General features: G+C 39.0%; 1 protein-coding gene across 6 annotated transcripts in view; it reads right to left on the reverse strand.

Annotated features, from left to right (window-relative positions):
• The window catches only part of PLEKHA5 (pleckstrin homology domain containing A5), a 260,333-nt gene that overhangs the window by 113,505 nt on the left and 132,746 nt on the right, over positions 1-14,082 (reverse strand). The window contains exon 1 of one of the 6 annotated variants that reach the window (XM_018048415.1): positions 10,242-10,450. The exons of the other annotated variants lie outside the window; for them this stretch is intronic. Coding sequence (XP_017903904.1) covers positions 10,242-10,438 — 197 coding nt within the window. The 5' untranslated portion in view covers positions 10,439-10,450. Of the gene's footprint in view, positions 1-10,241; positions 10,451-14,082 lie in introns of those variants that run through there. 6 annotated transcript variants of the gene reach the window in all.

Raw genomic sequence — 14,082 nt, forward strand, 5'->3', positions numbered from 1 at the left:
CCAGGCTTGCCAGAGGAAGCCATTTTTTTTGGTTCAGTCCACCCTGCTAGTGTGTTCTCAGCAGGACACTAATAACAGAGGACGTCAATCAAGGATATCCCTAAGGAAACAATCCCCCATACACTAAACAGATGCCTGAAACGTCCATTTCCAATATAAACCCCAATAAAAGTATGCGTTTAGAAAGAGGAAAAAAGATGTCTGCTAACACGGTGTTTAAATTTTTGAGTATAATGATGAAAGGCAGTTAACACTGAAAGAACTTTCAGTCTTACTGGAATGATTATTTCAAAATATACAAGGCAAAACGAAGTATTTAGCACAACTATGAACTGAAAAAGGAAATCTAGTTTTTTCAAAAATTTATTTATTTTTAATCAAAACTGCTTTATAATGCTGTCTTGGTTTCTGCCATACATCAACATGCATCAGTCATAGGTAATTTGGTTTTAAAATTCCTGTTATCCAACATTCAGGCTACAACTCTGCAACCTTTGTTGAGTGTAAATGTAAATTTGTATCAGGTATTTATAAACAGGTGAAATGCCCTCACATTAAGTTCTTTAAAACATTAGGATTTGTCTGATTTTTGCGAAAATGAATATAGCCCCGAGAGTACTAGATTGAAAAATTAACATGAGTCAGCACAGTACACAGTATATATGTATATTCTTTAAACCAAATATGGAAAGAAGCTATCTTAGATTTAAAAATAAGAACATTTGAGATTCCAAGGAGATATGATTATTCATGACTGCATAATATGGCAATACTAACTGGTCTATCCTGTTTAGCTGGGCATCTGACGAGTCCCAAACTGGCTGCAGTGGTCCCAAACATCACATGCAGACCACAGAGTCTAGAAGTGAAAGGAAAGTCTCTGCACACCCTATTCCTTTTTAAGAAGTTTCTCAAGAACTCCCTGGCCATCCTTGTCTAGACTCTCATTGGTCTTCCCAGGTGGCTCAGTGGGAAACAATCCGCCTGCCAAAGCAGGAGATACGGGTTTGATCCCTGGGTTGGGAAGATCCCCTGGAGGAGGAAAGGTCCACCCACTTTAGTGGGTTGAAGAATCTTATGGACAGAGGAGCCTGGCAGGCTACAGTCCATAGGGTTGCAGAGTCTGACAGGACTGAAGCACTTAGCACCCACACATGCATACAAATGAGATAACACAGTATTTGCCTTTCTCAGACTTGTTTCACTTAGCATAATGCCCTCATGGTCCATCCACGTTGTTGCAAATGGGAATATTCCATTGTGTGCATATGCATTGCTGCTGCTGCTGCTAAGCTGCTTCAGTCGTGTCCGACTCTGTGCGACCCCACAGACGGCAGCCCAGCAGGCTCTGCCGTCCCTGGGACTCTCCAGGCAAGAACACTGGAGTGGGTTGCCACTTCATTCTCCAATGCATGAAAGTGAAAAGTGAAAGTGAAGTCGCTCAGTCGTGTCAGAGTCTTCAAGACCCCATGGATTGCAGCCCACCAGGCTCCTCCATCCATGGGATTTTCCAGGCAAGAGTACTGGAGTGGGGTGCCATTGCCTTCTCCGGTGCATATGTATTACATACATACAAACTACATTTTCTTTATCTCTTTATCCACTGATGGACACCTCAGTGGTTTCTGTATCTTGGCTATTACAAACAATGCTGCAATGATCCTGGGTGGACAGCAGTGCACAGCTTTTTTAATTAGTGCTTTTATTTCCTTTGGATCAATACCCAGAAGGACCTGTTAGATCAACATGGTGATTCTATTTTTAACTTTTGGAGGAACCTCCATACTGTTTCCCACCATGGCTGCACCACCTTACATTCCCACTAATGTGCACTGAAGGTTCTCTTTTCTCCACATCCTAACCAACACTTACCTCTTAAAACAAGTGATGACAGTGGTTCTAACAGGTTTGACTTGCATTTCCCTGTTGAGCATATTTTCAAGTACCCGTTGGTCATCTGTATATCTTCTTTGGAAAAACCTCTATTCAGACCCTCTGCCCATTTTTTTAACTGAATTTTTTTTTTTTTTTGGGCCATTGAGTTGTATGTGTTCTTTATACACATTACTCCTTATCAGACACATGACTTGCTAATATTTTCTCCCATTGGGTAGACTGCCTTTTCATTTTATTGATGGTTCCCTTTATTATGCAGTTAGTCCCATTTGCTTTTGTTGCTGTTTTCTTTGGTATTAGGAAAAGATTTTTTTTTTTTAACATTTTGGCCATTAATAACTATGTACTGGCTACTTCTTAGTATTGCAATTCTCCCCTATGGGAATATTTGTTTTAGTGATTTTTTTTTTTTTAATACTTTGGCTTCATGAGTGACTCCAATGATTGCTTTACTACAAAATCCATTCTGTTTTTTAACTTAAGAAATAAATATTGAAATTGCTAACATCAATAACGAAAGATTGAGGGCAGGAGAAGGGGACGACAGAGCATGAGATGGTTGGATGGCACCACTGACTCATCCGACATGAGCTTGGGTAAGCTCGAGGAGCTGGTGATGGACAGGGAGGCCTGGCATGCTGCAGTCCATGAGGTCGCAGAGTCGGACACGACTGAGCAACTGAACTGAACTGAACATCAATAACAGCCAATAATTCTTCTGAGTGATATGTCAGACAGAGCAAAGTTTACTAGGTAGTGTTTTATACGTGCACCAGTGGTAAGAAGGTTGAAAATCTATCGACTTTGCACAAAGTATATATTTTAGAAAACTCTGTCCCACAGAAGAGATTTTGGTTGTCTCTTATTAAATTCAGCTGCAAACCCCTGTTTGTATGATTTGCTCAGCATCATGTATTTTCCTTATGGGAGAGAAAGAAGGATTTAATTTAGTCTAAGAAAAATAGGATATCATAGTGGTTTGGCAGTTCTTACTGCAACCCTGTCAAGAAGCCAGTATCATGACTCGGACTTTTACAAGGGCCTCATACCCACAATGCTGTTAGACTGGAGCAAGGCAGAGAGATGTGTGGACTATGGAAGTGATTGTATTTCTCAAATTTCGGTACAAAACCAAACAGCAAACAGCTCAGATGTGCATGGACAACTCTTCAATATCCTTCCACTCAAACCAAAAAGAATACTGTACATTTTCAATGCGGCCTCGGTTTCATTATACTATCAGACAATTATACTTTCCAACTTGTTTTAAAATTGAAGAGCTTTGCAAACTATCATATACAGGATGGATAAACAACACGGTCCTACTGTAGAACACAGGGAACTATATTTAATATCCTGTGATATCCCATAATGGAAAAGAATGTATATATGGGTATAACTGAATCACTTTGCTGTATAGTAGATATTAACAACATTGTAAATCAACTATACTTCAGTTAAAAAAACAAAAACTGAAGCGCCTTTACCAATAGAAATTATGATGCTATACGTGTCATTCTGAGACTCAGTCTCAAATTAGGTTTAAAAACCATGTCTGTAGCAGTGACTTAGTTGTTAAACATGATTTTTATTTATTAGTTATTAAACCAATTGGGTCTATGGTGGTCGAGAATAATTTTTAAAACACTGTTACATGTAAAGTTGATTAATGTCTTATGCAGATAACTATTTGGATTTATTTTCCTTTAAATAAAAAGGAGAAAAATGCTATGTTGAAATCTGACTACCACAATGACTGTTTCTGCAATTTATTTTTAAACTGAAAATATGCTGGCATGGAAAATTATGCCTGCAATTAAAGGCAGTGTTTTAAGAACAAAAGAAAACACTGAAAGTGCCGTGTCTTTTCTTGAGAGAAATGGAATTCCTGAGCCTTAGTTATGTGAATAACCACTGAGTTAGCAATCGAAAAGATTGCAATTTTTTTTCTTTCACGAAACATGTAAAGCATATATTTCCTTTCCCCACATTTAGTTCTAAATGCCATTTGCCTTTAACTTCGAACTAACTGCTTCCAGACGTCCTGCTAAAACCTCAGTGATTCATTTACCCACATCTCCAAATTTTCCTTCCAGCCTTAACTCTTTATATTCTCTCCTTCCACCTCTCATCATTTAGGAAATGGAGTATCTCTGATTTCTTGGGGGCTGGGAGTGGGGAGGGGGTAAAGAACAAAGGAGGCACCCTCTATGATCCACACTCCCAACAAGAAAAATAAAAATCAGCACCTAAATAGCAACCACCACGTGACGTCACTTTTGAGTGCAGCTCACGCTCTCCATCTGAGCCTGCTGCACTGGAAACTTGACCAGCAATCCTCACATAGCCCCTCCGAGGTATGCATTACTGTCTTCATGCTACATGTGAATAAACTGGGGCTCACAGCCTCACTTTTCTTCTCCATGTGTCAGAAGCCACAAGGAGACCTGGTCCCCAAAGCTCCAGTTCCGTCCTTTCCAGTCTCCTTTTCCCTGCTTTCAACAGCTGCCCCTTCTTGACTCCTCACAGCCAGTGAGACTTCTCAGTTCTGCCTCACATCTTCTCCCAGGTTTCTGCTCAATGGTAACTAAAACACAACACAACACATCTCAACACAACCCTCTCCTTGCACACACCGTGAACACGTGCCCTCCCCCGCCTTCTCCTGTCTCACTGCCTAGCATCGCCCCAAGGTTATTCCCACCTGAAGCACAGTAATGAAACCTTTACTGATTCCAACGGAATTTTAAACCCAGTGTTTCTTTTCCATCTTCTTATTCGCTACGGCTTTGCAATCATTCTCCACTCTCAGTTGCTCAGACAACATGATCACAACGTAAATGTAACCTCGTGTTTCCCTCAGTATGGGTCCCAAAGAATTTAAGCACAAATAACATCAATAGTAAACAATGGAATTTTTACAAAAGCATCCAGTAGGAATTGAAAACTTTGCTTTTCCCACTGGGAAAACAGGAGTATGATGTTAACGCCGCAAGTACAAAGCTGAAAGCATTATAGACTAGGAACAAACTAAAGGAAAAAATTTTCAAAATATGAGATTCACATACAAATTCATGTTTTAGTTTTTTGTATTTACAGATGATTTCTAAGTCATCTTCTGAAAAAAAAATCCTAAATAAAACCAACATACTAATTTAGAATCTACAAAATAAATTTGACAATAGACTTTAAATAATTTTGGAATTAGAGAATAATTCAATTAACACCATGCTAGTTATGAAGAAAATGAACCCAGCATGTTAATAACTGTTATCTATCCTGAGTTTTATGAGACGGGTACATTTTAGACCACTTAATAAATCACATTATAAACAAAAATGCTTAAAATAATTTAGATAATTGTCTCACTTGGAAGTCATTTGAGTGATTCTTAAGAAGCTTTTAAATAGGAAGGTTAAATGACACTTTATGGTTAAACAGAAAAATGGCTCTTAGAATGTACAAGCTAATTCACCAGAGTCATTTTCTGTCATGCACTCAAGAATCAAGTGACATTTCTGGTTGCTATCCAGAAATTACCTTAGGTAAGAAGCTCGCTAATGGCATCTCCATCACTGCCTTAGTCTAGGCTCTTAAGTCTCCCAAGGCCCTTAACAACATCTGAATTCATCTCATTATAATCAGGATACCCCCCATTCAGAGCATCCTCCACTGAACCTCAACTTCCTTCTATAAAACAGCAGCTGAAACCAGAACAACAACAAACCTTATTCCAGAGGGCTTTTGAAAGGATCAAGTACCTGGTAGCACCACCACACGTTACCTAATAAAGCCCTCTGTTGCTGCTACTGCTGCTAAAGCCCTCACTAAATAGTAAATAGCCGAACTTGAATATGACATGTGGACACAGGGTGGGCGAAAGGGGAGGATGGGACAAACTGGGAGAGTAGGTCTGACATATATACACTGTTGCTTAGTTGCTCAGTCGTGTCTGACTCTTTGTGATTCCATGGACTGAGGCCCACCAGTCTCCACTGTCAGAAGGGATTCTCTAGGAAAGGATACTGGAGTGGGTTGCTATGCCCTTCTCCAGGGGCTCTTCCCAACCCAGGGATCGAACCCAGGTCAACTGCACTGCAGGCAGATTCTTTACCATCTGAGCCACCAGGGAAGCCCAAGAATATTGGAGTGGGTAGCCTTTCCCTTATCCAGGGATCTTCCTGACCCAGGAATTGAACCAGGGTCTCCTGCACTGCAGGCAGATTCTTTACCAGCTGAGCTACCAGGGAAGCCCATATATATTTCGCTACCGTATATAAAATAGATAGCTAGTGGGAAGCTTCTGTATAGCACAGAGAGCTCAGCTTGGTGCTCTGTCATGACCTACAGGGGTGGGGGTGAGGGGTGAGGGTTCAAGAGGGAGGGTATATATGTATACATATACCTGATTGACTTTGTTGTACAGCAGGAACACACACAATATTGTAAAGCAATTACACCCCAACTTAAAGAAATAAATAATAAACATGAATGTGCTAGCAGAGTGAGGTTTCCTGAAGAGAAGTCAAATTACGTCACATCCTTGCTTTAAAAAGTTGTTGGCTCTCTGCCCTATGTTTAATGTGAAGTACAACTATAATTTAATTTAGAATGAGGAACCTGATAATTTGACCAAAAGTTAAAGTTTACTGTTGAATGATCTATGTAAAACCACATAAGAGTAAAAATGAGCACAGGGTATATACTCCAGTGATTTCAAAGAACGCTTATTTGAAAAAGTAGTCACTTATTTCAAAAAACTATTAATTACAAAAGTCTAATGGAGTTTTAAAATAAAACTAAGCAGAATTCCAACTTAGGAACATGTCGGTAGTCAGAAATATTTTTGGCATTAAAGACCAGTATTGTGGCATTAAATATATATATATATATAAACCTAAAATTTCCCTAATTCAGACAACTCTGTTGCTCCCTAATGAATGCTAATTAGTAATATTTTATTGCAACATGTATTGAATGGAGGATTACTACACCCCTGGGATGAAAGTGAACAACAAATGAGAAAAAGAAGAATTTAAGCACCATCTCGTTTGCTTTTTTGGGTGGTTATACACTACTTTAAAAAGCTAACCTAGTTCAAAATAGGTTGCAAAAAAGATCCAATTATTGTAAGTAAAACATTCTTCCCAAAAGAACAAGTTGGCAGACTAAGAAGTTTTTCAAATTAGAAAAAAAATTAGTAATTATTGAATTTTACTATTCTTCATTAATCACTTTCATACTGCATGAGCTTTACCAAAACAACCACTTCAAGAATAAAAAGGAAGCTAATGATAAGTCAAATGATACCCCTATGCAACAAAAACATTTTGTTAAGAAATGGTATGCCTTCAAAATGGCTGCATTTTCTGTGTAACTTAAATATTTTCATTCAGTCAGTATGAGACAGGCACTGATGACGCTTGGCCTTAATGATATTCTTATAAACAAATAGGAGGAGTAACTAACCAAAAAACGAGCCCGATTCGGGACGGATCTTGCTTAGAAAGGGGAAGAGCCGAAAAGGTGGTCCAGAAGCGGCTGCCCCTTGAATTGAGCCTCCATGGGACCAGCAAGAATATTCAGATGTGACCAGAGTTTAGCACAGATGGAAGGGAGAGGGCACAGAAATGAGACTGAAAATCCAGGCTTTGAGTGACAATATATTTACATGATTTTCAGGTGGCACAGTGGTAAAGAATCTGTCTGCCAAAGAAGGAGACGCAAGAGACGTGAGTTTGACCCCTGGGTAGGGAAGATCCTCTGGAGAAGGAAATGCCAACCCACTACAGTATTCTTGCCTGGAGTATTCCACAGACAGAGGAGCCTGGTGGGCTACAGTCCATAGGGTGGTGAAGAGTCAGACATGACTGAGCGCGCACACACACACACACACACATTTATATATATAATTTCTATTATGTAAGTTTTGATGCAGTGTATGTGTTCCATTGTTAGGTTCTCTGTCACTTCAATTTCAAAGGAATGCATTTTTTTTAATCTCTGAAAAGGTCCAAAGAGTAATGCACTTATGTGATGCACACAGCACTTTAATTAAGGCTCAGTTTCGTCAGCAAATCATTATCCCTAAGTACTGAGAAATTTCTCACTTACAGATGAGGCAGATGTCGGACAAAGATCTGACCTAGAATAGCAGGCAGGGCCCACTTTCCGCAGCAGAGCCCCAGACACAGAGAGCACAGCCGGCAGTGAACTCCGATGGCCACTTGCGGCCACTGTGATGGCCGAGTGCTACTCAGGATGTGCTTCCTTCTAACAGAGTGTGAAGCCACTGCACGCTATTAGATGGTTAGGATAACTAGTAGGTTTTCATCATTACAGCAAAGATTAAAACTCTCTCTTGAGTCTAAAAGACTCAAGATATTCCCCTCATTCATTTAACTTGGGTAATCAATTCATTTATTCATGCTCAAACATTCATTAAATATCTATTAGGCACGAAGTTTTGTACTCTCCGCCACTATGAAACAGAAATATAGTTCAAGCCTATAATGGGCTTCAGAATACTGTTCCATCTGAGTTGACCAAGTCAAATCTCAAACTTGAAGAATACCACAGTCATATTTTACCATCAGGCTTCAGTATTGTTTGGAATGAGTTCCTCAAAGAACACCTAATTCATGAACAGACAAGTACTTTATTCCCAGTGCTTTAGAGTTGAGTCAGGCTTTTATGTCAATTTCAGGTTATCCCCCTGACCCCCACCCCAAGCTCTGCTCATCCTCCCTTCTTTTGTCAGATTTAATTTCCTGTTCATACAAAAAAGTTAAAGTAGCTTCTCTTCACTTGAACTCTAGTGGCATTTAGGCCAGTGACCTCTGAGGTCATAATGCCTCAAAAACATCATTGTTAGGAACGCATATCCAATATATTTCAATTCATCTTTACTACAATAAGTTACTGATTAAAATATAGGCTATCTTAAACCCATGTTAAAATAGTTTAAGTAGATTTGAGATAAATTTTAAAAGCAATAAAAATATTAATGAGTTCTCTATATACTTAAAGCTTCTAGATTTGGGCAGAATTTGAAAATTCTGCAACTTATTAAGAAGCTGGATCTTTAATTAAGCCTGTCAAGTCAAACAAAATGAAGCTGAAACCCTACTTCTATATCTCTCTGTTTCTAAAAATATAGAAGTATAAGGTATTAGGAGTCATAATAAGGCAGTTATTGATATTTTTGTACATCTGTATATAAAAAACTGATTTTGATCATTTCCTCTCAATAATTATCCTATTCATGTAAAAGAAAATATGTGCAAATAGTTTCATTCTTTATTTGCTTCAAAAAACTGATGTGAAAATATTCAACATTATATATATGAATTTCTATATTGTCTTTTCCTCAAGTAGACATACAAAGTAAAAAGTGACTGTTCTTTAAGAGAAAACTTTGAAAATTCTCCAAAAGACCTTGAAATAACAAGGCTGCCATTGAACATGCAAGAGAAGAATTATGCCAGAAATGATAACGCCTAAGATTTTTAAGGCTTCAGTTTATTCGCTATAAACAGTATGAAATAAAAATAATGTCATTCCTTTACTCGAAAGGGAGGGGGAGAAAAGCAAAATATAGTTACTCAAACATACACACACACACTTTTACCCAACCTTCTGCAACTAATGATTTCAAAACTAACTCAATTTCTATAGTGCAATTCAAAGACATGAATTAATATTGCAAAAAGAAATAAATCTTTAAAAGGCATGTTGCCATCCTTTATAATCAAAGGCAGTAGTGACTTACTGCTCTTAAATTTTAGACTCATAAATGAAGATTCCTATTTTGAATCACATTGCTGAAATAACCCCAAATAATTAAAGAATTAAAGAGCTGTTTCAGCTAATTGTTAATTAGTTCAGACTACTGATATACTTTTAAATAAAAGTATTATGTAATGAGTACCGTTAACATCTCTAAAGGAACTTCTGAGAATTATTCATTTCTTTCTTGTGAAGTGAGAAACAAACCAAAAAATCAAGTTTCTCCTCTGAGGAAGTTAAAAAAATTAATAAATGAAAATCCTCAGGCTTTCAAGCAATTTGCAACCACTGTGCATTTTTGTAGCTTCAAGTTAAGGAGAGACCAAAAGGAAGATTACATCTTCAAATGCTTTAGCCATTTGAAAAAAACCTCATAATGTATTTACATTTCTCTAAGAATACAATGCTTCAGTTATAGAAGTATTTATAATAAGGAAATCCTGGCACTAGGGCTCTAAAGCTTACTTACCACAGGCTCATTAACTGAGAAAAGAACTACTGCTCATTTAGCCATCAGCTATTTATTATTACACATTAAAGTAACAAGCATTACTCACCAGCCTCCATCAAAATTACATTCAACTACAGGCAGAGGGGATCCGGGAAGGAAAAGCAGACTCTGACTCTGCTGCTTTGTCTTGAGCGGCTCCCAAATGAGCGCCCTGGGGACGGAGCCCTCAGGAAACGCACTGTGGCCGGCGGACCGCCTGCCACCCTGCCAGTCTGACACCGGACTGACGTCACGCCCCAACATGTCACTGCAGCCGCAGATTGAGGCAGCTTCTCTAGAACAGTTTGTTGTGATTCTGTACGCCTTCCAGCCAGAAGTGTAGAATATGATTTCAGTTCCCTTCAAGTTGGCACACAGCACAGGGTAAAATATCAGTATACGTGGCTGCCAACGGCTTGTGAAGAGTGTTGTGAGGATTTTTAAATAACCTTAGCTCTCAATAGACGTTTTCTGTTAACATTATAAGAAAACCTATTCAAGTGATTCCTTTCGAAACATTTTTTTGGGTTGCTGTTGTTTTCAAAGTTGATCCGTGTTTCAAAAAATTCAACCAATAAAAGGTACAAAGAAAGCTAAAATTGTGACCTAAATGGGAAGGGAACCAAGAGGGAGGGAATATATGTATATGTGTGGCTGACTCACTCTGCTGTACGGCAAAAACCACACAACACCGTAAAGGAACTAGAGCAGTAGTGTTAGTTGCTCAGTCGTGTCCGACTCTTTGCAACCCCATGGACTGCAGCCCACCAGGCTCCTCTGTCCATGGGATTCTCCAAGCAAGAATACTGGAATGGGTTGCCATTTCCTCCTCAAGGGGATCTTCCAGACCCAGGGACTGGTAGGCAGGTTCTTTACCAACAGTGCCACTTGGGAAGCTCTAAAATACTCCTTTTAAAAAAAAAAAAAGTTAAAACTGCCTTCAGTTCTATTACCTAAAATGATGATGATAATAATGATAACGATTGATCACATATTATGTCAAGCACTTTACAGTCTCAGCTGAGCCTCAGAACCCAACGATCTAGTATCTGTAGTTTTCCACATTTTACGGAAAAGACTGAGGCACAGAGTAGTTAGGGAACTTGCCCCGCCACAATGCCAGTAAGTGACTGTTGCTGTTGTTATTTACTCGCTAAGCTGTGCCCTGTTCTTTTGTGACCCCATGGACTATACAGCCCACCAGGCTCCTCTGTGCATGGAATTTCCCAGGTAAGAACACTGGAGTAGGTTGCCATTTCCTCTTCAAGTGGGTCTTTCAACCCAGGGATCAAACCCACATTTTCTGCACTGGCAGGCGATTTATTTACCGCTGAGCCACCTGGGAAGTCCAGTAAGTGGCTGAGCAGGACTCAAAACCCATACATCTCATCACTAAGTTATACCATTTAGCAGGAAAGATACCAGCTGTTAACGTTCTGGTGAACAATCTTTTTGACCAGAGTTTGTATATATAAACACATATTTATTCAATATAAGGAAATCAAACTATGTTGTTTTGCAACCCGCTTTTTAAAACTCATTAATATGCCACGGTCCGTTTTCCACGTCAGTAACTATATTCTTAACTTTTCTTTTTTTGATGGCTGCCTATCACATTGATCTAAACCTAATTCCTACTGGACACTTCCTCCTTGACACTCCAAAAAGAGGTAACAACTTATATTTATAACTTAATACGTTATACTTCTTTCCCACATAAAGGATACCGACAATTATTTTTCTTCCTTGCAAATCTAACAGAAAATACAGCTTTAATTGTGTGTGTCTGTATGTTTTAGTTGCAAGTAAGGTTAAACCTTTCTTCATGAGCTTGTTCACACGGAAGGCAGTCCAGTTAATGTCTACAAGCATGTAAGGTCTAGAGTCAGATGACTCTAAGACCATCTCTTTTTCCAGTAGTTTTCAGACCACAGGCAAGTTACTTAGCCTCTCTATGCTTCAATTTCCTTATAGGGAAAATAAAGATAACAATTCAATCCTCACGGGATTTTTGTGAGAATTAAATGAGGAAACCCATGTAAAGCAATTGGAATCGTGCCCACCATGTAACAAGTCTTTAATCAAATGTTAACTCATATTTAATGACCAATCATATCTCTTCGGCATTTCATGCCCTTCAACCAAAAAGTGATTCTTAATAAGACTTTTATAAAAGTCTTATTTTTATAAGATGTACTGAAAATATCTTGTTAGCATGCTAATGACACAAAAATGTGAAGATACCTCAAAGTGAGCTGTCTTACAATTAATCTAGCATGTAAACATAACCAGTACTAAAAAAAACACCACTCCTTTCATATGAAACTGCAATAACAGAAATTTAAAATAGCATTTCAAGTTGAGAAAACAAAATTGTTTCATCACGTAGCTTGAAATATAGACAAGCAAGCCGACGCAGTTTGCTATAACCAGAAGGGTTTGCATATGTTTTTAGAATAGTAGTCAGTCATTCATGGATCTGTCCTATTTTTTTTTTTTTGAAAGTGAAGGTTTTGTGAATCTCAATTAGTCTCTGTTTAAACTTCTCACACTAAAAATGAAAACAAAACCCATTCTTGAAGACATCAAAGAAAAGTTAACAAAATAACTTTTGCTATAGTTCTGAAAGCAAAGGACAGTCCCTATTAAATGACACAAACGATAACAATCTTTAAGCACAATATATGAAGCTTAGAATGTAGTAAGCTTATTACTCCTACCCTAAACCAATGTGGAGAAGGCAATGGCACCCCACTCCAGTACTCTTGCCTGGAAAATCCCATGGACGGAGCCTGGTAGGCTGCAGTCCATGGGGTCGCTAAGTCGGACATGACTGAGCAACTTCACTTTCACCTTTCACTTTTATGCATTGGAGAAGGAAATGGCAACCCACTCCAGTGTTCTTGCCTGGAGAATCCCAGGGATGGGGGAGCCTGCTGGGCTGCCGTCTATGGGGTTGCACAGAGTCGGACACAACTGAAGTGACTTAGCAAAGCCAATGTGACCTTGTGTTATGTAATAAAGTCTTCAACTGTCCACATCATCAGGGCAGGCATAACAAAACACTTATAAAATGTACTAAGAAGGAAGCTATATATATTTCTAGTAGATCTGACTTAGGTGCAGTCATTGTTGTATATGCTATAAAATTATCACCTCTGAAGGCAGACATTTCTGTAATCAAATGGCAGCATAAGGAAATGGCAACCCACACCAGTATTCTTGCCTGAAGAATCCCATGGATAGAGCAGCCTGACAGGTTATAGTCCATGGGGCGCAAAGAGTTGGACATGACTGAGTGACTGGCACTTACAATATCTTTACAGAATCGCAGTGCCTCCGTGGTGCTCCACATGCCTGCCAAGAGAAAGCAATAATAAAGCAGCAGAGATCTGTCAAGAGACTTTGAAAGATTACCAGGAACACCGAGAACTAACAAATTGACTAGATTACCAGGAACTCCAAGAACTAACAAGCTGACCGAGCATTTGGTTTATAAGGTTACCAGCACCCAGCACTATTTCTCTAGGACCTGGGAGGCTCAGCCCCTCTGCCATCCCACCACAGTTTACAGGACTTCCACAGGGAAAACGGGGTGCTCGGGCAAGGAATTAAAAGGGGGAATTAGATAAGGTCCCTCCTCTCAAGGCCAGAACAGCCTGGAACTGACAGTTTACTAGGACAGAGAGAGCTGTAAACAGATCATTATAACATAACCTGATTTGCAGAGACCAGAAGAGGAAGTGGCTAACTGCCCGGGGGGATCTGGAAGAGGTTTAACAGAGGACAGTAAATGACAGCGGAGAACTCTTTCCAGAAGACATTGCAGTTAGAGGTACCAGTAGTTGTGAAAACACAAATTTAAGATGCAATCTAAACTTGACACCTACAAAAGGCACCCAATTAAC

This window comes from Capra hircus, chromosome 5, assembly GCF_001704415.2.
Source record: "Capra hircus breed San Clemente chromosome 5, ASM170441v1, whole genome shotgun sequence".
Classification (NCBI taxonomy): Eukaryota; Metazoa; Chordata; class Mammalia; order Artiodactyla; family Bovidae; genus Capra; species Capra hircus.